The 25,560-nt window shown below is 37.7% G+C and overlaps 1 protein-coding gene across 5 annotated transcripts in view; it reads right to left on the reverse strand.

Annotated features, from left to right (window-relative positions):
• chd1 (chromodomain helicase DNA binding protein 1) overlaps positions 1–25,560 on the reverse strand; it is an 84,718-nt gene that overhangs the window by 30,576 nt on the left and 28,582 nt on the right. For 4 of the 5 annotated variants that reach the window (XM_023338045.1, XM_023338046.1, XM_023338044.1 and 1 more), the window contains exons 6-18: positions 21,042–21,310; positions 20,575–20,800; positions 16,253–16,353; positions 15,992–16,170; positions 15,619–15,743; positions 10,428–10,644; positions 10,254–10,343; positions 9,960–10,150; positions 7,295–7,483; positions 5,935–6,097; positions 4,897–5,049; positions 4,716–4,787; positions 4,486–4,635 (exon numbers count right to left, since the gene is read on the reverse strand). In XM_023338045.1, the coding sequence (XP_023193813.1) occupies positions 4,486–4,635; positions 4,716–4,787; positions 4,897–5,049; positions 5,935–6,097; positions 7,295–7,483; positions 9,960–10,150; positions 10,254–10,343; positions 10,428–10,644; positions 15,619–15,743; positions 15,992–16,170; positions 16,253–16,353; positions 20,575–20,800; positions 21,042–21,310 (2,125 nt within the window). Of the gene's footprint in view, positions 1–4,485; positions 4,636–4,715; positions 4,788–4,896; positions 5,050–5,934; positions 6,098–7,294; positions 7,484–9,959; positions 10,151–10,253; positions 10,344–10,427; positions 10,645–15,618; positions 15,744–15,991; positions 16,171–16,252; positions 16,354–20,574; positions 20,801–21,041; positions 21,318–25,560 lie in introns of all 5 variants that reach the window. The other variant, XM_023338048.1, reaches the window with a different exon arrangement.

Here is a 25,560-nt window from a genome sequence, read left to right on the forward strand (position 1 = left end):
TAACTTTCACACTGAAAATATCGACTGATTCAAAAACTATACTCTATTTGATTTCAACAAATTCACAATTCCAGCCGATCATTATTAGAAATATCCTCATTCACAAAATACTCTATCAAGGGGGCCGCTAATAAGATACATTTTTATAACACTGTTGCAACTTGTCTTCCATTCCTTCTGTTGCCAAGCTGACACTCCACAACATAAAACAGCAGAAGCTCTCATCCAAATAAAGGTATCAAATCAAAAACCGGAAGTCAATCATATACTACACAAAACAAAACGAAATAAAGGCAACAAACACCAACAGGGAATACAACAAATAAGGAGCTTAACCTGGCGTTATTTACACTCCCACCTAAATTATAAGAGTGTGTTTAAATCAAAACAAGAACGTGTGGTGGATACAATGTATATATTTCACACCAGAATGTATGCTCTTATTCCAGCTCAATTGAACACAACACAGTTTAGTTGGGCCCAGCCATTTATAGCTTTGTGGAGAAGCCATTTATAGCCCAGCCATTTATAGCCCAGCCATTTATAGCGAGGGAATTTGACACCTTCGTTCGTCACACAGAAAAACACAATTAGCTAGTTATGTACCGCCACGATGAGCTCCGCCACTTATTTGTTGAGACCAGGATATTAAATTTATTTTCCAGTTCGTCCATAAAGTTACGCATCTAGAGCACTGCCACCCGCAGTGTTTAGTCTATCACCTGTATAAATAATCCCGCTGTGCTCTTCCCCGCCGTTTGCTTTGAATGGGTGTTACCAGTCAGCAGGTCCTGGAGGGAAAAGACTGCCGTACTCCTGGCATTGCGCCAGTCAATTTAAGGATGCTTATTAGTCTCCCGAACGACAAAAACCTGGACATTATCATCAGTTAACAAAATCCTCCAAGACCAAACTTGAAAATTGGACATTATGCTGCTAACACTTAGCTTCCGTCAACAACTAATAGGTGGAAGTAAGAGCGCTGCGCAACGCCAATAGTGTTCCGACCGCAACACTGTGCGCTAAATAATAAAGCATAATTTAACGAAGCTTATCGAGGCAGATAAATTTTCCTCGAGGAATTTTAATAATCGAGGTACTCGAATTATTCGAAGAATTGTTTCAGCCCTAGTATGAAGTGTTTAGGTGAAGTGTAAGTGTTTAAGAGATGAGGTTAATGCGAATATCTGAGTTATAACCTCTTGCATACAGTCCTGATACTTGGTTACTTTTATACTTTTAACAGTATAGTGGACACCAAGCATGATAGTTAGCTTTGAACATCTGCTTGTAACTGTTTGGTTACTCCTTCGCTGACAAATGTGCTGTCCTTTGTGTGTCTAATAGTGCATACACTAGTTGCTCTTTAGATGGGTTTTGAACTGTGGACACCCATACATGAACAATCATTGATTTGCTGTTTGACTGACCAACCTTTGTAACACTGAGAGCTGTAGCTGCCTTGGTCTCATCTGGAGTGCTTGAAGCTGTGTTCATAGAGCTGAGAAGTCTTTACTTTGCTTTATAATTCTCATCATGTAGACAAGTTAGATGCCTTCCTTTACAAATATCACGTGTTATGATGGCAACAAACCTTAGTGTTATGTCCCACTTTCAAGCATCCATAGTACAATTTATTGTTCTTAATATATGTGTGCTTCTCCTCCAAAGTCTTATTTGAGAAGTTTGCGCATTTTGACAGCTGGTGTTCTTCATTTTTGCAAAAACTAGCAGGGTCTCTTTAATGTTGTGCTGTCTGCTCTTTCCTTGCTGTTTTGCACCATGATTTGTGTTGTGCAAACTTGTCTGGATCTGTTTGATTTAAGGGTTAGGGTTTGATTTGAGCGGTGAAAATGATTTATCTTTGTGAACAAACAATTATGAGTGGCATTTACATCTCAACACGCTGCCCAGCATGTGGCTCTGTGTTCAGGGTTTATACAGGAATCCCAGAGTTGAATTTACTACTTTTTACTACATTTTTTACTACCTCTACAATATTATTACTACCAACACAAAATCGAGCCAATTTTGTGCAGATTTCCTCAATTTTGGGAGATCGGTGATCGGTCAATATTTACATGATGCCAATCTCATCCTCTGATCTTTTCTACTTCACCAAAGGTCTAAAAATCAGCCACTGTTCTCTTCTGCTCTGCAGTGAGAGGTTTGACTGATGACCGGCCTACCAGGTCAAGTCTGCAAGCTTGTAGTTATCAATAGTGACCCCACTGTTACCAACTCAGAGACTTCCTTCCTGTATTTAGGGACAATTAAATAAAAAAAAAATGGCACTGGCTAAAATCAAAATCGGCAGGTCAAACTTTTTATAGATTGATAATCTATAAGCTGTGAGAAATCTGCAGTTGGTTCACTGACCCATGTAAGATGACAGCTCATGTAAGACAAAACTTTATCCCACTTACTTGAAGGTCTAACTGTGATTTTATCTTGATCAAAACCTCACGTTAAAAACAGGAAGCACTATTTTTAGTACTTATCCTAAATCCATAAAACTTAGGATATTTATTTCTTTTAAAGAATACCAGTAAAATGCAATGACTTTCTAATTTCACAAGCCAATGTTTTATTCTCAGAATATTAGTTTGCTACTAATTGTCAGCACTAGAACAACTCAATAACAAGGTTCAAGGGTATCATATTTCACAGGTCATGTCCATGTGCAGCGAAATTCGGTGTTTCGGTGACCAACACACCAACTTTGTCAGATCATCGTTACAATTAGAGCAGCTGTTTAAATTAGCTAATCAACCACCGTTGTGCTCAGATGATCATTTTATAATCCCAAAATAAACATCAAGCCTGATGTTTATTTTTGTCCTTAACACATTCAGTGTACTGTGTAGGATATTTCCATCCATCCATTTTCTTCCGCTTATCTGAGGTCGGGTCGAGGGGGTAGGAGCTTAAAAAGCGAGGCCCAGACTTCCCTCTCCCCAGCCACGTATTCCAGCTCGTCTGGGGGAATCCCAAGGCGTTCCCAGGCCAGCAGAGAAACATTGTCCCTCCAGGGTGTCCTGGGTCTTCCCAGGGGTCTCCTCCCAGTGGGACGTGTAGGTTATTTAGTTTTTATAAATTTTAAGAAAATATTTTCACAGAAATGTCACCATGTTGTTCACGCTGCAATGCATTCTGTGTAAATGACTTGTAATGGTCCAACTGCCTGGCTCCTTCAGCCAAAACAGTGATAAGTAACGTAATTAAGCCTTTTTAATTTGAACCAGAGCGCACTGACATAGATCAGAAAGTAGAAATAACAAGAGGTGATGATGATGGGGAAGACCAAACAGAGGAAGAGGACAGAGTTGGCCGTAGGAGCTGCTGTTGCTGCCTTCAGCTTAATAAATAAAACAATGAATGACACATAACTCTGGTCGGACTGTATGATCTGGTAAGTACTTCTGTAGTTCTGTGTCCAATTAGGCAACAACTGCTTAGGGTCCAAACTTTGTTCGGTGTTGGTAGTGGTTTCACAATACCGGTGTTCTAGCTCCATTAGCATTTCCAGTAGTGATAACTCCATTAGCGCTGCTTGTCTTTGACGTTTCTCCCAGGATCTGTAGCGCTGTGTCTAGTTCGGCAACATCTGTGCTGTTTAGAGTCCGGTGTGATGGTAACAGCAACACCGGACTTTATTACCACTGACACCAGACCTCCATGGGTCCGGTTGGATCGGTGGTTTCAGTACCGCAGGTGGTATAGCTCCTGTTAGCATCTCAAAGAGTGTCCAGCTCTGCCTACCTAGCACGGCAGCACTGCATTTATTTTTAACTCGTTAAGGTAACGATCACCTGTTAGAGCCTTCGTTAGTTCTGCTGGTATAAATGACTCAAAGTGTTTTGGAGAAATGTCCAGGGGACAGATTAGGTCCTTCATTGTGTTCCACTCTGGCTCTCGCACTGCGCTCTCCTTTCTTTCATGTGGGAAATTATCCAGATTCACCTCAATTTTTATTATTATTTTTTTAATCATAGCTGATAGTGACACAGTGTGGCATTATCTAGCATTACACCAGTCAAACGCAATATGATAAACATTTACTCAGGAAAAGTTAGCCTTCCAGTGTTTCCTCTGTAGACTCCAGTAGAGAATGGACCAAAACGTGTCATCAACCCATCGGAGAAAAAAAGGCGACCTCCATGGGTGAAAAATACAACAAAAGACGTAAATTTTTGAAGTAATTATGAGTTTTGGTGTATCACAAACAGTAATTTTTTTAGGTAATAGAAAAATTGCAACATATTTAAGCCAACATGTTCAACTAGTCCTGGATCCTTTTAAAATATGCTGCCTTCATGTTTCTCTTTTTTTTATTTCACCGGTGTATTGCCTTTCATCCGCCAATAATTTTTAACCTTCCTTAAACATGTACAAATCAGAAGTCTTCAAGCACTAACTACACAAGTCTATCTGCTTTGCTTTCATAACAAAAGTCAAATATAAGCATGGACAATTTAGGCTCACCTGTCTTTTCTGTCCAATTCTGTGGGCTCTGGCCTGAGCTTGAAGATCATTTTGAGGATTCCAATCTGAGTCAAAGATCACCACTGTGTCAGCTGACGCTAGATTGATACCCAGTCCACCCGCACGTGTAGATAACAAGAAGCAGAAATCCTGAACAAGAAGGATGAAACTCACTTTTAGTCAAGGGATTAAATTTAATTTAATTACATTCAGTGCATTTAACAGAGTACCTCTGAGCCCTCGGCATTAAAATGATCCAAAGCTTGTTTCCGTATTTCTCCTTTGATGGAGCCATCTAATCTCTACAAAAAACGAAAACAAACCCTTAGTTTCCATTTCATCTGGTTCTTTAGACATACACACAGATATTTATTTCTGACATAATATCTGGTCAGAATTGTGTGTAAATACCTGAAAGAGGAACTGGCGGCTCCTTAAATATTCAGCCAGAATGTCGAGCATCCGTACCATCTGGGAGAAGATTAGAACTCTGTGACCTCGCTCCTTCAAACGAACCAGCAGTTTGTCCAATAGCACAAGCTTCCCACTACTGCGGACCAGTTGCTTTAAGGAGGAAAAATTTTGTTTTTAGCTCATTAAGAGGTTATTACTGAAAGCTAAAGATATCACAGTTTGAAATACTGTAAAAATACTGTAGTAGTAGACAAAACATTGCAGTAAAAAGGCAACAATATCTGTTTTACACGTGAAATAATAAGTACAGTCCATATTTCTACTAAATGCCAAGTGTGTTCCTCTTTGGAAACAAACATATTTCACAGAAAACTGTCATAAACCCACAGAGATGAGACACTTCTGGCCAATCACAAATAGAGGCTGTGATGTCTCACGGAGCTGTGAGAACACAAAAACAATATAGGGATGTGCAATATGGAATAAAATTCAAGTTCTGGAATACAGCTTTATGGTATTACAATTTTATGGTATGATTAATCTCTACCAAAGTGATGGAAAGTGCCAAAGTGTGTAGATGATAAGAAACTGCTTATGATCACACAGTCTCATCTGTGAAACATGGTGGAGGTATTGTCATGGATTGGGCATGGCTGCTTCTGGAACACGTTAAATTTTTTTTACTGATGATGTAACTGATAATGGTAGCAGCAAAATGTATTCCCAAGTGTACAGATACATTTTGTCTCCCAATTTATGGAGATATGCATACAAACTAGTTGGGAGGAATTTTACTATGCTGCAGGACAATAACCCAAAGAACACTGACAATAAAACACATAAATAATGGAGGCTGTTGGCAGATGTCAGGCATGCCACAAACAAGAATATGAAAAAAGAAAAATAAAAGAATTGCATAAAAAAAGTTTAATGCAATAAAACCTATGCAATTAATTTATCAAAATTAATGCCTTAAAGTTGCTGCCTTAAAGAAACGGTATTTCACTACACTTTATTTTCATGTATAAATCTTACCTGTAAAGCTTCCACTTTGCTCAGAGATTCGTTGTCATCAGGAGGCTTGATAAGGTAACAGTGATTGCAACATTTCTTCAATTCCATCATGATGTTCAGGAAGCCAGATGTGCTGCCTTTTGTGCCTTTACTCAGAGCTTTGTAGTTCCTGGTCAAAATCCATCTGATCAAAAGCATATTTAAAAGTTAAAGATTATAACTTGTATACATAATACTAAAAGAGGGAGCAACGTTACAGGCCCTTACTTTAACAAACCAAAAACTGATGATATTACTATTGAATATCAGAAGCATAATGTATTGGTGATCATACTGCTGTTGTTGCTACTTATATTTGGAGAGCACTTTATGTAAAATCAAAAGGCATAAAAGTTTCCATGTCTAATTGCATGACAAAAGACAAAGGAGTCCCTCATCAGTTTGTTGGCCCTGCACTTCGGAAGAGTTAAAAAAAGTTAAAAAAGACAGTGCTGAGGAGTGATAAACACCCCATGTCAAATATTGTTGCCATGTGTAGTTAACCCTAACCCTATTGTACAAAAGTAATATTTCTCTTGATTTCTGTATAATTTTTAATCCAACTTCCTTTCAGTGAGTTGTTTTTTTTTACTTACTGCATGGATAGGGCATGTCCAGTGGGTGATCAGGAAAAATGAACAACAACTGGACAATACTTGGAGTGGGGTCTAGAAAAGGCCACCCCAAAATGTCAAATTTTGTCACATGTCATAATGCCTCAGATGTTGCTAGTTATGTGGGAGCATGCCATTGGCATGTTGGATTGCAGGGATGTCCACCAGAGCAGTAGCTGCACAGCTCAATGTCCATAGGCCGTTTAAGAGTTGGTTTCCAACAGACTGGCACTACTGCAAATCAACCTCATCCTCGTCGGCCACGTCTGACCACTCCAGGACAAGATCGCCACATCTGACTCATTCATCTGCTGGATCGGCTAAGACCTAAGCTGATGAGACTATTGGTCTGCACAACAGACGCCTCACACCTCAAGACTGTCCATAGTCGCCTACGAGAAGCCAACTTGGTCAAAATCAAGCTGACCCCTATCATGTTCAAAGGACTGTCAATCTGCTACAAATGGCCATACCACGATGATATCAATTCCAATATGAAGATCAGTAATTACTGAAAAATATATTTTCAGTTTCTCTATATATTGTGTAACCCAAATGTTCATAAAACTCTTATATTTGAGATGAGGTGTTTATATTTTTGTTCAGTGTATGTTGCTGATACAAAAGCTCTTGATTCTCTTCACAGATAGGTGAGTGCTCATAGTTTACAGTAAAAACTGAATTTAAATATCACTTTTCTAAAAGAATATTGATTGCATTGCTCTTACTTATAGTACTGTTTCTGGATAGCACTCATCTCCACTCGGAGAATCTGCTCCACTTTAGCTGGCAGAGATTTTTCGACATCCTTCTTGACACGACGCAGCAGGAAAGGTTCCAGCTCCTTGTGGAGACTAGTGTAGCCCGAATCTCTGCCTTTTCCATGCTCCTCCTCAAACATCTCCCAGGAGTGAAACCTTAAGGAAACAAGTGGAAAATAAGACATCTGAATAATGATTGTTTCTATTGTGAGCTGTAATAAAGCTAAAGCTAGTTTGTCTAGTGCTTCACTGGAGTAAGTTGCAGAAACATCTACAAGCACCTTCAAGAAAACTCTATGAACCATCTTAAAACCTGATTATGAAACATATTGGCCACTAATCAGAATAAGTCTGAAGCCCATTAAGGCAATTTTCCACTAGAGTGCGTCAAAGCGGTACTGTCCAGGTCCGCCAGATTAATTTTCTATTAGAAGATCAGGCGCAGCTCTGCCCAGCTGTTCTCAGATTTTCTTACCTATTTCAGGGACAGTACTAGCTGCAGCGAGCCAGGTACTGCATCGCAGTGATTTGATTGACAGCTGACCACATTTGCTCATTGGCATGTGATTACCTCATGACTTGAATAGGGTTAACCCTAACCTTAACCCTAAACTTTTCCACAACAGTATCTCGGACCTGCCTGGTGTGTTCCTTGGTCGTCATGATACTCTGTGCAATTTAAACACAACCTGAGACAATCACAGAGCAGGTGCATTTATACAGGACTTGATTACACACAGGTGGATCCTATTTATCATCATCAGTCATTTAGGACAACATTGGATCATTCAGAGATCCAAGCTGAACTTCTGGAGTGAGTTTGCTGCACTGAAAGTAAAGAAGCCGAATAATATTGTACACCCCACTTTGCAGTTTATTATTTGTTAAAGTTTAAAATATCCAATAAATTTCGTTCCACCTCACGGTTGTATCCCATTTGTTGATTCTTCACAAAATAATAAAAATGTTAGAATTTTATGTTTGAAGAATGAAAAGTGGCAAAAGGTTGAAAAGTTCAAGGGGGCCCGAATATCTTTGCTAGGCACTGTACATACTGATCTGAAAGGACTTGATTTTGTAAATTGTTGTTCTCTATGAGTGAATTAATATCCTTTTTTTTAAAAATATGAATTATATTTAAGTAGCTTATGTAACAAAACACAAAATGTCTGTATCCTGGGGATATATTGCCCAGTTGGAGGTACAAAAGAGGAATAGCTACACTCAGATTTTCTTTTATTTTGAGTCATTAAATTTGTAGATATTCACTATTAAAATATTGTTTAAAGCTTTATTTTACCCTAAAATGTGCAGTATTTTAACTTATTGTGCATTATATGTGTATTCAGGGTATTTCGAAGCAGAGTTTCTAAGGGTAGAGGCAGACTGACGCTTGTAATGAGTCAGGTTTTGGTTTTGTTGGAGGTTTCTTCCTGTTAAAGGAGAGTTTTACCAATCTACTGCCACTACATGCATGCTCTGTATGAACTTGGTTTGGAAGGCCTTGATTGGGCTGAATTTAATTTTTTTGTTAACTAACTTTAGACCTTCATTAATTGCTGCTACATAAATTGAATTCATAGTGATTTGTGTTTTTTTTTATTTTGAAATGAAAAACATACGAAAACAAGGTAGATTCAAAGGCAGATTGGAATTTTCGTATTTAATAATAATATTAACTCTGACATTTGCAGAGTTAATAATCTGCAGTTTCAATTAATTAAATTACTTTACTCAATTCAATTCAAAAATACTTCAAGGTTTCCCCCAGTGTATTATAAGCCTTGTGGTCTGCCAGCATCGCAGTAATAGCATGTGTCTTTGTTGCATTTTGCTCCGCTGCGCACCAGCAGAGCTGAGTCCTTCCTGAAAGTCAAGTACATAGTTGTTGCATTGCGGAGGGAAAAAAGCCAGGGGCACAAACCAATCACATTGCCAGACTGCTGCGCACTGGCTGCCTCGTGCACTGTGGCGGCTGAATCTCTGAAGCCTGAAGCGGATTGCAGCACCACCTTTCACTCAAACTGGTCAATTTGGAAGGTGTTCAAAATTGACGTTTTTGTTCCAATAGATAAAAATATTTGAGAGAATATTCAATATTCAATACATGGAAAATTCATTGAACTCCGATTCAGCACAGCATTCTAGGAAATGTAGGCAGCAGAAAGGATTTAGCTGCTCAACCTCTGACGGTGAGCTAAGACAGGTGGGTGGAATCAACCAACGCACTCACTTTTTGATTACCTAGCAACAGCCTGTTAAATAACTTGTGCAGCAGCTTCAAGTTTGGCCACTATGCCTCATAACTGTTTAAAAATAGATAATGACATAGAATGAAACTGTGGATAAACAAGGAAAAGTCATGCCACTATTTTGTCAGCATTTCAAATATTTAAGACAAAAAAAAGAAAGAGGAGAGTGAGCAATAATTGTAATTACATAATTGTTGACTAACCAAAACAAAAAACCAAAACAAAATTTGATAGGGAAATCCATAACATCTGTTGCCTCATCAATGAGATAAGACTGAAATAGTCATAACTAGCAAAAACAAAAACATATGCATATGAACGGAGTACACAACATTACCATGAAGAAAAATTTTAAAGCAAGGAAAATAAATACAACCTACTTTTCAGGCATAATGAAGTGGAGCAATGACCAGAGCTCTTTTAGGGAATTCTGAAGAGGTGTTCCTGTGATTAGAAGCCTGTGACTGGATTTGAAGTCAATCATTGTTTTGTATAGAAGAGAGTCGTCATTTTTCAGCCTGTGTGCCTCATCCACACCAATGAAGGCCCAGTTAACACCACCTAGAAACGACTGGACAAACATTTTATAGGTAGTACATGTGTGCTTACATAGAGATATTTCTGTAAAGCTTAGAAATAAGAAATATACAAGTAGGATTAGAAATGAAGCAGACCTTGTCTTTTAGAAGAATTTCGTACGTTGTGAGGAGGATGTTAAATTTCAATCTCTTGTTGTGGACATGCATCCACTCATGTGTTCGTATCTGTTCGATAAAAAACAGATTGTAACTTTTTCTCGTTGGTAAATAAACGGCTAAAATGTTATACCTACTCTACAAACAACCTACCATATTCCTACTGTTGATGTCTCCAAGGTAGACGACAACATTCATCCGTGGGGCCCATAACAGTATTTCCCTTTGCCAAGATGTAAGTGTAGAAAGAGGCACCACTAGTAGAAATGGTCCATACAGCTGGTGCTCATGAAACAGGCAGTTGAGGAAAGAGATTGTTTGGATGGTCTTTCCTAAGCCCATCTCATCAGCAAGAATACAACTGTTGCCTCTATGATTTAAGAAAAAAAATATATATATATATACATGTATATATATATAAATGTTTATTTAACAGTCAAAAGTATGAGAATTTCTTAGAGAAAATATAAGTTATTTAAATTAGCTCATTTATACATTCTAATAAGCAAAACCAATAAGTTAAGTCATTAGGAACTGATCATTCCTCAAACATCTGAGAAACAGTTGGGTTAATTTCACTCCAATAGGGGTAAAATATACAGTGATATATTTTTCACTGTGTGTGTTTTTAAATACCTCAATAACAACAGCACAGATTATATTTGGCATATTCTGCTTTTTTATATTGGGTTTGGCCAAACAAATATGTAACTTCAAAACAAAGGGATTTTTTTAACATTGCTTTATAAACAGTCACCAGAATAAAAATTGTATTCATATAGAAATATATACAGTTAATGTTATTGATTTTATTGGCCTATCGGAGTACCATCAGATGATGTTGTGAACAATCCCTAAATGGTTGCTCGTAAATTTTCAAAAGCACCAACGCCAAAGTTGACAACAGCTGGACAAAAGCACACTCTTTTACTCTGTCACCAGCGCTCACATGCACTGAGTCAGGAGTATTCGTTTATTTATTTAAGACATATATAAATACAATTTATGAAAGATTAATAGAGAATATTTTCAAGTTTTGTCCTTAGTAATGTTCAGTCAAAAATGCAGAGCTATTCAAAACCTGTTTAAGTACTTCTTTAATACAGTTTACCATATTTTTGGTATAATGATCACATAGATTGCTCCAGTCAATTGTTTTACAGACTGACTGCTGTAATTAAAGGAAAGTAGGGATGCACTGATTGCAGTTTTCTGGCTGCTCACCGATATTCAAAAAGCCTGACTGATTTTGACCTATTTCGATTTGCTTCTGTACATAGCAAAAAGGCTGCAAAGTTGGGAACAGTAGGCTGACTATTTCTAAACTCAGCCTTCTATTAGACCCTTGTGGTAGTAGAAAAGATCAGTGGATAAGATCAGTTTCACATGCAAATATCGACCAATCATCCTTCATCCAAAATTAAAGAAAACAGGGCCAATCAATCTGAGCATCCTTAAACATCTGCCTACCACTCACCCCCTCCTCAAATCCATATCCTTGGGGGAAGCACTGATTAATATAAAAGGAAATATTACTTTTAAAAATGCTCAACAAGTAACACCACAATATATGTCCCGGACATCTCCATTGAAGTAATATCTGTTAGTATTATGATTTTTAGCTTTCATGCTCGAGTAACTGCATCCTCCCAAACCCCCAGGGCTGTTTTCATTGCGTTGCAAACATTGAGCGAAGATTGTTTCGTTTTTTCCTAAAGTACAGATGCTGGTCACAAAATTAGAATATCGTGATTGATTGATTGATTTATGTCAGTAACTCCGTTCAAAAAGTGAAACTTGTATACTATATTAATACATTACACACATTGATATATTTCAAATGATGATTATAACTGACAACTACTGAAAACTCCAAATTCAGTGTTTCAAAAAAAAATTGACTATTGAAGACCCATACAAAAAAACTAAACCAAAGGAGGAGGGTTACTTTTGCCCTCAAGGGTCGTTGAAAAGCAATGAGTGATAATTGTAATTTGCTGAGATAACAAAAATACATTCACAAATATATTTGTGAAGGAATTTGCACGTCTTTGTCACCAAGCAACTGACTATTGAGCAGAGCTAACCCTAACTGTGCTCAAACTCCAAGATAGTAATGGATTGTCGCTATTGTAAGAAAACAAACTATGAAGATTGTTTGCACTTTTACAAAGTAAACTTGCCAGCTCTTTAAAATCTTAAATTTAAATGTTAAACAATTTCTTTTGATTTATCAATGCTAAAACCATTAAATCAAATTTAACAGCATTGATATTCTCAATAAATGTTATAGTTCTAGATAAGTCTGTGTTAAAATGTTAGTATTTATGGGAATCCTGAATGTCTGGGGGACCAAAAGCAGCTGCTTAGTTCAATTATGTCTTGGGTCAACTCTAAATGCAACCAGCATTACATAGTGTTTGAATATCCACTGCCTGATTACTTGCTTGGGATTTAACAGATGTGCAAAACATATTTTTATTTTAATTGCATTTTTTTGTCTTTAAGACTGGAGTTGTGTGCTTAAACACTGTCAGCAATGTCTTCCAGTAACATAAGTAACCAGAGATATTATTACATTTTCTGTCAACATAACGTTTTTTAATGCAAAAAACATGATGGCCCACTCGTGGTCTGCCTCGGTGTCCCGACCACCAGGCTTAGCAAGTTTTTCCGGGGGAAATCCCGAATTGGCTTGTGATTTACATCACTCCAAGCTTCAATTCAAACAGCATTTCTCCTATAACTGGACTGTTAGATATACTGTCCGTCTTACTACCATGGGGAGCAGAGCTTTCAGTCGCTCTGCTCCCCAACACTGGAACTCATTACCACCTCACCTTAGAAACGTAAAGTCATTCCCTAAATTTAAAACCGAACTTAAAACACACCTTTTTAGATCTGCCTTTTTAATATGACACAATTGGTTTGCTTGATTTTTTTATATAGATTTTTTTACATAGATTTATATATAGATTCCATATAGATACATTGTTGTGTATTTATTCTATCTATTTTTAATTGCTACATTTTATTGTTTCTGTTACTTTTCGCTCTTTGTACGGTGTCCTTGAGTGCCAGAAAGGTGCCTTTGAAATAAAATGTATTATTATTATTACTTCTACGAGAGAGCTGCTCTTTCTGGATGAGTAATTGTGAATTTAATCACAAGCAGCGTGAAGTTTTGGAGTGGAATGTCTGTGATTTAGCAGTCTTGCAAGCAGCTTGTCTCTCTGCAGCATAAAGAAGAGAGAAACAGTGCAGCTGATGCAGTGCAAAACTGTTGGAGATACAGTTTTGCAACGGCCAGTCAGAAACATCAGAACTTTAGTTTGGCGATGTGCATTTTATTTTTCACATGATTTTTTTAAAATACAGTTCATGTGTGATTAAATACTTTACATCTTTTGACAACATTAATTAAATCCAAAAAGTAACATATTTTAAAAAAATAAGGTGCCAGAATACAAATATATATTCATATGTGTAGCAAAATAATCAGCTGATCTGAATTTTTGTATTGTGTTTTGTCTTAAGTTTGAGTCAGCAATGAATTTCTGTAAGACAAAATTAAATATCTGAGTTTATTTGAGTCCATAAGAATCCCAACCTTGAGGTTCTTCATTTCTGAGTGTTACTAGAACATCAGCAAAGCGTTTTCAACTGCTGCTGTACCCTTACAGACTGTCCACACTCTCATAGGCAAGCCCATGTTAGTGAAGAAAAGACTGTAATGGAGACGCTCACTACTGGGGTAGAACTGAACCCCACAGTAACTGGTTAGAGTGAGACTTGCTGTTGGAGGAACGCCTTTATTGAGGATACTTCACATGGAGAAATTGTGAAACGTTACCTTGGGCTTCACTAATAAATTCTGCAGTACCTGCAGCAGTTTTTGGACCATCTGACTCAGTGTAAAGTTGACCTAAATGCTCAGTCTGTCTCTCAATATGTCCTTTGTATCATTATAGACAGATAGTACCACAAATATATACTCTAACAAAAAAAAATAGGTATTGATGTGGTGATGAAAAACCTTGGGGTTGGGGAAGGGAATTCTGAATGTTTTTTGCCCAGGTGCCCGAAAGGGCTAGTGCTACCCCTGAACATCAGACAATGTCAGTCTTTTTTCTTTTTAAAAAAATATAACCATGATGATATCAATAACCAATATTTGTTTCCATTTTTTTGTTTGTGTGTTTCAGGAGGCAGTTGGTCATGTGCTATTTGTTTGGTCATGTGACTGATGCAGTGTAATACTGCCTAGTGTTTAATTGAAGCATAGTAACTGGCTTTTTGCTGTAATTTGCTGTTCTCTAAATTCCTGTCTTTACAGGAATTAACTGATGTATTTAATCTGTTTCATGTTAAACTAAAAAGGACTTGCTTTGATGTATGGCTGTGTATTCAAAGGGTGTATTGTATTTTGCCAAGTTCGTTTCAGATATCGCTCTATAGATAAAGCTGTGTAAAAGGAGAATCAATTTGAAAATTAAGTCTTTATTTACAAATTGTGTATGATACTTTGAAAAAAATTATACTCTTAAAATAATCAGTGAAAGATACTTTAACTGAATTTCAGTAAACAAATTCATCTTATAAATGCTGACATGTTTTGATGATTCATCTGTGGTGATGAGCTCCAAGTCAGTGAGGTTGGAGTTCATTGTGTTTCATAGTCATATTCTCTAGCTCCCTCCACAAATTGTCTATCAGATACAAGCTGGAATTCTTTCTTAAGAAAATGGCAGTATTGCTTCCATTCAGAAGAAATATGTTGGAAAATTAATGCATTTCCTTAACACTAAGTCTGCTATGGATATGAATAATTTTGTGCTCAACTTTTTATATTTTACTATTGATTGAACATTAATCTTTTTTGTTTCTGCAGCACGTTCCATGTTGTATAGTTTTGGTCTAAGGTTTTTGCTTAGGAAAAGCTTTTGAGCTTTTGTATCAGGGTCATTTCAAATTCACTGATTTGTTACCATGACTGTTACAGTGTGTTCAAAGAGAATAAAGGAGAAGAGCGGCTATGAGAAGATGATGATGCTGGAAAAGCTTTGTGAAGGTAGATGTTGTCACTGCCATGTTCCTACCGGTATGGCTTAACTTCAAATCTAAATTATTTAAAACAAAGCCTTACTTTCTCCTGCTGTCTATTACAATTAGATATTCAGATTCTAGCTGGCAAAATGTTTTTCACTTCAAGCTAGAGTTGAGCAATGTGTGCCAGCCATAGCAATCCTCATCACTAATAGATGAAGGAATTCCATAGAATGAGAAGATTTCCAATTTAAGATACAGAATAAATCATTAAATGACAAAGACTGTAGAGTCATACTTGCTCCAGGAGTGGGCCATCCAGTTTAAACCATCCAGCTGGTAGTCCCTGAGCTCCAGTCCATCACCTCCAATGTAAGCCGGCTGCTTCTTCATTGGTACAAACCTGGGTCTCTGTTTCATCAACTAATAAAACAAAATCCTCATTTGAATTTCTTTAAGTGGAATACTGATATCCAAAAACATCTTCTAACAACCAATACTAAATACATTTCAATAGAATTGACTTAATGCAACAAACCAGGTTTAAATGATATGCACAGTAAATCTGTTTTAATTGATAATGTGTGACAGAAAAAAATTGTTTTACAGAACATACATTTTATTCTGAAACTTTTGCTAACACTGTTGGAAAAAATAAGGACTAAATTTACCTTCAAATCTCTAGAGGGAATGGTCTTTGACTGATTTCTGCCCATGTAGTCATCAATGCATTTCTGGAACTTTTTGGCAATCAGAGCACCATCTTCCCAGCTACACTCTGAATATGGTAAACCTTGCCACTTGCAGAGGTAGTCAGGGTAACCAGCAGCTGACTTCTGATTTGAATGTCCTGCATAACACATTTCAATAATTTATTGGATCACACAAACTCAGGGTTAGCAAACACATTCAGAGTAATCATAGAACAATACCTATGATACGTTCAACAAGCCGATACTGAGAATGCAGGTCATCCATCAGTTCCTCCTGACAATTAAAATATTCTCTATCTTCTGGTGATGCTGCCTTTAACCTAAAGAAACAGATACAATTAAAATGAGTCTGAGCACTTATATCACAATAAACATTTTAAAAGTCTGAAGTAAAAAAATGTATTCTTAAACCTGTGAACAATTAAGTTATTATAGCATCTTTCTAGACATTCAAGGACACCACAGGAAAAACGCTATTAAAAACAGGAAGAACAAATGACAAGCAAATGACATAAAAAATATGATTTATTCTTAGCTCTATGAAAACCGATTTACTGACAATAAGTTTACCATATGTAGGTGTAGAGACTAATTTAATATAAAGCATGGACACCTTAACAGAGGAGTAGTGCAGTAAGTTCACTTGAAGTAATTACTACAGTAAACTTTAACTTTACTAACTTGTATTCTGGGAATAGGATGTCTGTCAGGTACTGATTTGCTATTAAGTTCTCGATAATCTACACGTCTGAGCTCGCCTGACTTTTTCTTCGCACAGACTATCGGCAAAGAATAGAGTGACTTTGATTTTGTAACCCAGCCTCTGTTTATGAAGTCCTGCAGGTAGGTTTTTACTTCCTGATGAAGTGGTTTAGGTACTAGGGGTTGAACCAATTAGTGGACTAGTCGACTAGTCGACTCTAGGACGTCTCGCGAGTTTTTACATTTCATGTCGACTAGTCGCAGTCATGTGATTGCCGGTGGTGACAGCCTGTGCTGATCTGACAGCACAGTATACGTCACAAGACACAAGAAAAATAAGTTAATACATTAGTTTAAATGATATGTAGATGGATGCATATTCGTGGTTTTACAGTGTTTTTAAAAGGAGATGGAGTTGCAGCTGCAGTCCACTACAAAACACAAGCCGTCTAAAACTCGCCCCTTCCCGCTAAGGATGTCACTTAGCCGGCTCGCGAGTGTCTTTGTCACGACGATCTAACTAATACATTATGATGTTATGTTGCTGAGTAAAGGATAAAGATCTGTGGTAATGATAGCTGCTGATTAAATAAAAGCCTGTAGTTGGTAATGACAGTGTATACTTGTCTGACATATATATAGCCGTGAGTTCGTGCTAAGAATGACACTTCGTGCTTAGAAGTGTCATCAGATCAGCTGTCAGAAGTGTATGACACTCTGACAGCTGATCTGACAGAACACTGGCTACAAAATGGCGTCTTCAAAACAGATCGAGGACAAAACCCGCATCTTGTCAAACAGGTAGAAATTACTGGGTCCTTGTATGACAATGTGCTCTTAGCGAACTCTTAGCGAAGAGAATATTGACAGCGAGTGAACTTTATTTACCCCCGCCCCCGTGCCACCTCTTTTTATTGTTTTTACAAGCCATCTAAAAGATGTGCGTTTCCTTTTGAATGTTGGTTTCCCAGCAACTTATTATTTATCATAAACTATCCCGATGTTTTGTTTTTTCACTTGTTGCTGTTCTGTGTAAATGCCGTATTTTTCCGTGAAAACGGGTAATAAAGCCTCTACGTTACTCCAAAGCTTTGCGTCTTGCGTTGCTATGACGTCACAACGACTAGTCAACTCGACATCGACTCGACTTTTATCATGTTGACGTTGACTAGAAAATATCTTAAATCGTTCAATCTGCTGAGTCAGCAGAGCTTCCTGCCGCGCATCGGGCGGAGGAGAAGCAGGTGGTTTCGTTGAATTCAGCTGTAACCAAACGGGATCCGTTCATAACAAGTTTGGCTTGTGATGTTCCAAAAGCTCCATGTAGTCAGTGTGATAATTTGACTCCTATAGTAACTATCCAGAGATCATCAGCATCAGCCGGTGTTTAGAAAAAAAAGTAAGACCCGACTTTGTGCAACAAACTTTTCCCAGCTGCTCACGAAGAATCTCCATAATAGACTTAGTAAAAGCAGGAGAAGGGGAGAGAGTGTGTGTGTGTGTGTGTGTGTGAGGGGGGGGGGGAGGGGTCAATATTTGCCGTGAAAATAGCTAATAAAGCCTCCAAGTAGTTGTGAAGGGTTTTTGCGCTTACGTCACTATGACGTCACCGCGACTAGTCGACATCGACTCGACTATTATCATGATGTAGTCGACCTTAAAAAATATGTAGTCGTTCAACCCCTATTAGGTACACTAATGTAGGTATTTTGAACTGGTGTCTGGTCTTTGAGAGTAATGTGCATGCCAAGACTATGAATATAACCAACATCATTTTCATCTTTGGCAAAAGCTTTACACTCCTCCCTGAGCATTGTTTTCACTGCAGAAAGCTAAACATATAACCTGAAAAATAATTTAAATCAACGAGCAAGTGTGTAAGATGGTGGTTCTGTTCTCGTTGTTGAACCGCCGCTACGTGCTACTGGTAGTGAGATTTCACAGACGTAACAACAATTCTGCTCCACCTGCAGTGAACTCTCACACAGAACCTCTGCTTAAAGCTGCAGCACATAACTTTAAAAAAGAAAAGATTTTAGATATGTATTAAAACTTTCGCTGTCCTAACACAAGACAGATAATCTCTGAAAAAATAATCGATCGATCTCTGCCTCCTCCCTGTGTTCTGCAGAATTACTCAGCTCAGTCAGAAACAACCAATCAGAACCAGCATTAATCAGCTAGCCATGCTATCAGGAAGGATTGTTTATCTTGATGCAGCTTGGTTTGACTTTGAATGATGTTTCCTTTTTTATTTGACATTATTTGATTTAGGCAGTGCTGTGAGATTTACTTGACTCGTGTAATTTAGAGTACTGACAATCTTGTTAATTTTACTGATTGCAGGTTTTTCAGTTGTCCTTTTGACTGAATAACTGCTGTATTGTGCTTGCAAATATTTTACCACCTTAATGTGGCCCAGAATGAGACATGGTTTTAAAGTTACATTATGACCTGTGGTGTTGGTGACAGACACTGGGACCATGGCTGAGTTGCCCCTTTTCACTTTAAATAGTAACTTTTGCATATGAAGCCCTTCTGGACTGCTGGTGTTCAGAGTAGGACAAAACAACATTATGGTGTCCTCGTCAGCCTGGATGTGAGTTTGACAACGAATAGTTAGAGTTTCATCAGAGCCTAGGGTAACTTTACTCCGTCCTGTTTTTATTTGAATCTCCTTTTGCGGGCTCTGAAATGTCTGTATTAACTGGATAACAGTCTTTGCAGATCCAACATCAATGTCAAAAGCACTGCTCACTATGTTAGCAATATCATTGCTTTTATTGCCCTGTTGCTTCAATTGCTCTATGATGACTGCCTCTATTTGTCTGATAATAGGGTCCTGAGCCACATTTGGGTCATAAGAGACAAACACAGGCACTAATAGGCTAGAGCTAGACCTTTCAACCCCAGTAAGTTTAAACTCTATGGAAATCCACCATATAAATGGTACTTCTGTTTGATTAGCAGCAAGTCCATTTAATGGTTCTGATCCTAAGAGCTCATCTATACCCCTAATAGTGGTGTGCGGTAAGTGCTCCTCCCTCCAATTGCCATTTATCACTGTAGCCTGCGCACCTGTGTCCCACAGCGCTACAACTGGTAGATTGTCAAAAGTGCAGCTCACCATTTTACACCTACCAATTAGTTTTACTAATTTGATTTATGGGGTGCCTCACAAATTAACCCATAAACTTCAACTGGTTCAAAACTCTGCTGCTCACATCATTACCAAAATGGCCTCATTTCACCACATCACTCCAATTTTACAACTTCATTGGCTTCCTGTTTCTTTCAGAATTCAATTTAAAATCCTGTTCTTTACATTCAATGCATTTCACAACCTTGCCCCTCCTTATCTGTCTGATCTTCTGTACATCACCACCCATTCATGTTCCCTTTGTTCTTCCTCTTCCATCCACCTCAGTGTGCCTCTTGTCCGTCTCAGCACCAAGGAGAAAAGAGCCTTCTCTTGCTCTGCTCCCCAACTCTGGAACGCTCTTCCTCCTGACATCTGTAATACTGACTCTCTTCTGACCTTCAAATACAACTCAAAAATCATCTCACTTTAACTGTGTAGTTATTTTGTAGTTTTGTGTCTTGTAGACATTTCTTTACTGTTTTATTTGTGTTTGTAATGTAAAGTGTCCTGGGTGTTTTGAAAGGCACTGTCAAATAAAATGGATTAATATTATTATTAAGAACAGTACATAGAGCTTTATGGAATGGGTTTCCATGGTGGACCAGATGCATCCAAGCCATACATTATCAAGTGCAAAGTGTCAGATGCAGTGCTGTAAAGCACGCCCAAATAAAGAGCCCAGATAAAGACCACTTACCATTTTTTTTTCTCTTGTTCCTTTTTTTTGAAGTTTTCCAGTTTCTTCATACCCCTGACATTCTGCAACTTTAGTGTTTCCTCAGTCTCCCAGGTGTTATGGATGTGAGCCCAGTTTTTCCACTTAATGAAATATTGAACCTCGCCAGTCTCTTTATTTGAATCAAAGTCAAAATTGGGGTCCCCATCTGCTTCTACAGCATATACGGTGGTTGAACTTCCTGTTGCTGAAAATCAAAAATTTAAACATCACATTAGGGAAAATATCTAAGGTTAATCATCCTCTCTTGGATTTTTATTTAATTTCAAATATGAAAAGTATAAAACTGCACAGGACTCCTCAAAGCAAACCTGCAGTCTGGACCAAACTCCTCCATTTTCCCAACTTACCTTCAATATTTACATTCATTTGTTAAACTTAACAGAGTCAGAATATACTTTATTGATTAGGTCAAGACGTGTTCTTACCTCTTTTTCGTCCTAACCTGCAGTCCATTACTCTTTCAATTGTTTCAAACTCTTCCTCCTCAGGCATTGGAACATCTTCACCCAAAACCTCCACCAAATCATCAGAATCTGTATTTATGTCTTCATCTTCCTTATAACTTATGTTGACGGTGGCCTGTCTTCTTGGCCCTCCACATGCTATCTTTGCGTAGTTATTTTCATCCTCAGAAGATGAACACTTTTGGGATTTCTTTCTCTGAGTGATACTTTTTCCATTTCGAGAATTCATCCTAAAATCAGAGAGCAGTAGAAAAGTGGTAAAGGTTTCTTCAAAGTTGATGTCATCAAGTATGATGATCAGTTTTATTTCAACTACCTCATAAACTGAATTATGCAATTACAGCTCCATATTGGAGCTTTCAATTACAACTAGACTACCTATAACAAAACCACTCCAAAGTAATTTAAACATTTTTTTATTCTCAAACATAAGCACAACCTACAAATTCCTAAACAACACTGAACATTTTCAACTGATTTTATTGTTTTATAACATAGCTATCCCACATATTTAAGTTCTAGATTCTTATTCTTACATTTATTAGAAGAAATTATGGCTGGATGGATAGATTCTCTTTAAAACAGAAGTCCATACCAAACTGAGATTTTTGTGTACCATTAAAGCCCTAGTAGTACCATGCCTAATGACAATATATTGCACATTTATTATCGGAATGCCACTGTACAAAACATTCAGTCACTACTTTGCAACCTATTGCTAGCTCCCATCAGACTAGCTCCACAACTTGGTGCAGGTGAAAGCACAAAGAACTGAACAATTCCATTAACTCAATGAAACTTAGAAATGTAGGTGTTATTGATTTAGTGCTGTGCTCCACAGCAAATGAAAATAAATCAGAAAAACCGGTTGAAGTACAACTCAAAACCACTTCTTTCTCACCCTCTGTGTCAGCCACATTGCCATAGCAACTGACAACAATGCCACTTTGTTTTAGGATTCAACACCAAAACTTTCCCACACAAAAAAACAGAACATTCAGTCTATCGCAGGCTTAATGTTTATTTCGCGATTAAGTGATTAGCTACCGCTGTTATTAGCTAATCTGACACAGCAGTTTGTGGGTTATGTTTCTTTTCTCCATTCTTTACACATACAAGCTGTAGCCCACAAAACACACATTCATTAAAAAACATTCATTATAAATAGAGTCCACACTCTGCTCCTTCTGCACAAAAATATCCATCACTTTCTGGTAAAAGTCCCCTTTATTTTGTTTTAAAAGTCTCTCCGTCTCAATGAAGATTACTGGCAGGGAAGAAGGTCTTCCTTGATCGATCATGTCCCAGCTGTATGTTTTGAGTCTTTTCAGTGCTGAGAATGACTGCTCCACTGACACAGTGAGAACTGCTGGAGCAACTTTGTCACCTCAGAAACAGTTGCAATAACATTCTTCTCGGCCAAAAGGTTGAGAAGCTGTCAGGAGATTTACATTCATCCCTCACTGTTTTTTTTTTTGTTTTTTTTTGTTATACAGTCCAATGTGATCAGACTTAAGTCTGACAAAGTCAAAGAACTTAGCATACTTTGACAGGCTCTGTAGTTTTGTGTCATCAAAATGTTGCGACATTTCACTGAATTTTGCACAATCCACCAAACCAAGGAAAGCAAGTTCTTTGAAATGGTCAAACCTAGTCTTCACTTGATTGCTGATGTCGTCAAAAATGTTACACAACACACGTCTTCGTTCCTTTCTGGCCGACTGTCAAACCTCATTTCTGCTCAAATCGGTAGTAGAAACTGTCAAACTAGAGTGTCATGTACTAAATAAACTGTTGATGCATGCAAGACGGTATTCAATGACATCAATGACTGCGTCAATTAAATCATTCTGTATTCTGTTCGACAAGCCAGAGAATACAGTGGATGCCTTCAAATGTCTTGCTAGCCTGTCATCTTTCTCAGCAAAGAGTTCAACATAGTTGCCAGAACTCATTAGCAGAGCCCATGCTCTCATCATTTCCACAAAACGCTAGCTGCTGTTTGGCGAGGAAGCAAGTCGCATTGATGAGATCTTTTAAAATCTCTCGGATCTTCTTTACTTCTCGGATACTGACATGAAGTCCCCACTGTTCATCTAAAGACAAATCTATCGTCGATATCCCAAACGTTTTTACTGCGTTTATAAACGTTTTTACCGCTGAATAAGAGCGGTCGACCGCTCATGTTTGGCGAGGCTTCTTTGCAAATTCTTCAAGTCACAAAATCCCATCTGAGTCCACACAGTGCCACAACTTCAACCCAAAATGGTTGACTTCGCATAGTGTAGCGCATGGGTGTAGGAGAGTTTTCTGTAGGTCTTGGGGAGTTGTATAAGTATACCGAATTTCATGCTTCTATGACAAAGTAAGGTCAGTGCCCAGGGTATTTTTAAAGCTACCAGAGGGCGCCGTTGAGGCATTTTTGTTGCACTTTTAGTGATCATCTTAAAATACATATTTTATGCATATATATACTGTATATACAGTGAACCCATGTTTTCGCGGGGGTTGCGTTCCGAAAAGAGCCAGTGATAGGCAAACTCCATGAAGTACTTACCTTTATTTTTTGCAATTATTATACAGCATAATTACGGTAATACTCTACATTGAAACCAAAGAACAAAACCTGTTTTCAGGCATCATTTTCTTAACAAATAGAACGCTTTCTTACAAATAACTACAGTAAAATAATAATTTTAATCATCAATACGAAGTAAAGTAGGACAAATTATGACTTGCATATTTCACAGTGCCTCTAACTGTGCTCTGTAGTATCTTTTTTCTTCTGAAGTCTGTGGTGCAGGTGTGTTTTTTCAGAGAGAACATAGTTATCGGTAGTTGTTGTCGCTCTTTTTAATTTTGGGCAAAAACATTTGCCAAAATTTGCCAAGCTGTATTATGTATATTTAAATACCATAATGTTATTGGAACACAGGTAGAGAAGAAACGTGGAGACTGTTTAGCCAATCAAGATGCAGAACACAATGCACTGTGAAAAATAACTGCACAAAAAAAATCCACAAAGCAGTGAGGCCATGAAAGGTGAACCGCGTTATAGCAAGGGTTCACTGTATGTTTGTGTATATATATATATATATATATAGCGAGAGAGAGAGAGATCTATATATCTAAATAGATATACAGTACAGACCAAAAGTTTGGACACACCTTCTAATTAAAATGGCTTTTCTTTATTTTCATGACTATTTATAAGGCAAGAAATCCCACTTATTAACCTGACAGGGCACACCTATGAAGTGAAAACCATTTCAGGTGACTACCTCTTGAAGCTCATCAAGAAAATGCAGAGTGTGTGCAAAGCAGTAATCACAGCAAAAGGTTGCTACTTTGAAGAAACTAGAATATAAGGGGTATTTTCAGTTGTTTTACACTTTTTGTTTAATGCATATTTCCACATGTGTTATTCATAGTTTTGATGCCTTCAGTGTGAATCTACAATGTCAATAGTCATGAAAATAAAGGAAACTCATTGAATTAAAAGGTGTGTCCAAACTTTTGGTCTGTACTGTATATATAGAGAAAGAGATATCTATATATCTATATAGATAGATATATATATATTTGACCACACATTAGCCGACAGAAATCCTAGGTATAACGGTTTGATAAGGTTCGATTGTGCCGTGTGGTGTCTGACAATGGGCACAAAAAATTAAAACCAGGCATTAATCAATGCTTTACTACAATCTACCTGCAATGCATGTGGCTAGTGTCAATACTGACTGAATGAAAATTATTAGAACCTATTTATGTCACGTTAACGAAGAACAGCTGAAAAGTTGCAGGGTTTATCAACTGCGGTAGCAATTTCGCTCCATGTCCTCCCCTCCCATCCTAATCATGGAAATTTGATGATAGAATAGAATAGAAGTACTTTATTCATCCCAGCAGGGAAATTACTTCGCAGTTACAGCATAGAGACAAGACACAATAACAACTACCGCTGAGTATTAGTTGTTATTGGATTTTACTGATCCCCTCATCACTAACATCTGATGAGGGGGGATTTTACTGACCAATAAGAATCCCTAAAATGACTGGTGCGATTCCTGGTGTGCAGCAGCTTTTCTTCTCCGGACGTTGCTGGTTCAGAGCGAATGGTGGGAAGAGCGCTACATTTTTTATACATATATTTATACAGGTGAGCGGATAGACTCAACACAGCGGGTGGCTGAGTAATTGATGCTTATATTGCAAGTGTAGCTTTACGGATGAACTGCGCAACAAATTTCATATCATCCTGGTCTCAACAAATGGGTGATGGGCGCATCATGGTGGTACATGGCTGGTAGATGTTTCTGTGTGTGATGAATGAAGGTGTCAAATCCCGTCGCTAACATAAACACAAAAGCTATAAATGTCTGGGCAAGGTGAGCATTCATATATTAAATTGACTGAAGATGAATACATAAACTAAAAGCTGGAGTATAGTGTATTTGTGAGCCTCCCTCTTTATTAT

Source organism: Xiphophorus maculatus, chromosome 8, assembly GCF_002775205.1.
Source record: "Xiphophorus maculatus strain JP 163 A chromosome 8, X_maculatus-5.0-male, whole genome shotgun sequence".
In the NCBI taxonomy this organism is placed as follows: Eukaryota; Metazoa; Chordata; class Actinopteri; order Cyprinodontiformes; family Poeciliidae; genus Xiphophorus; species Xiphophorus maculatus.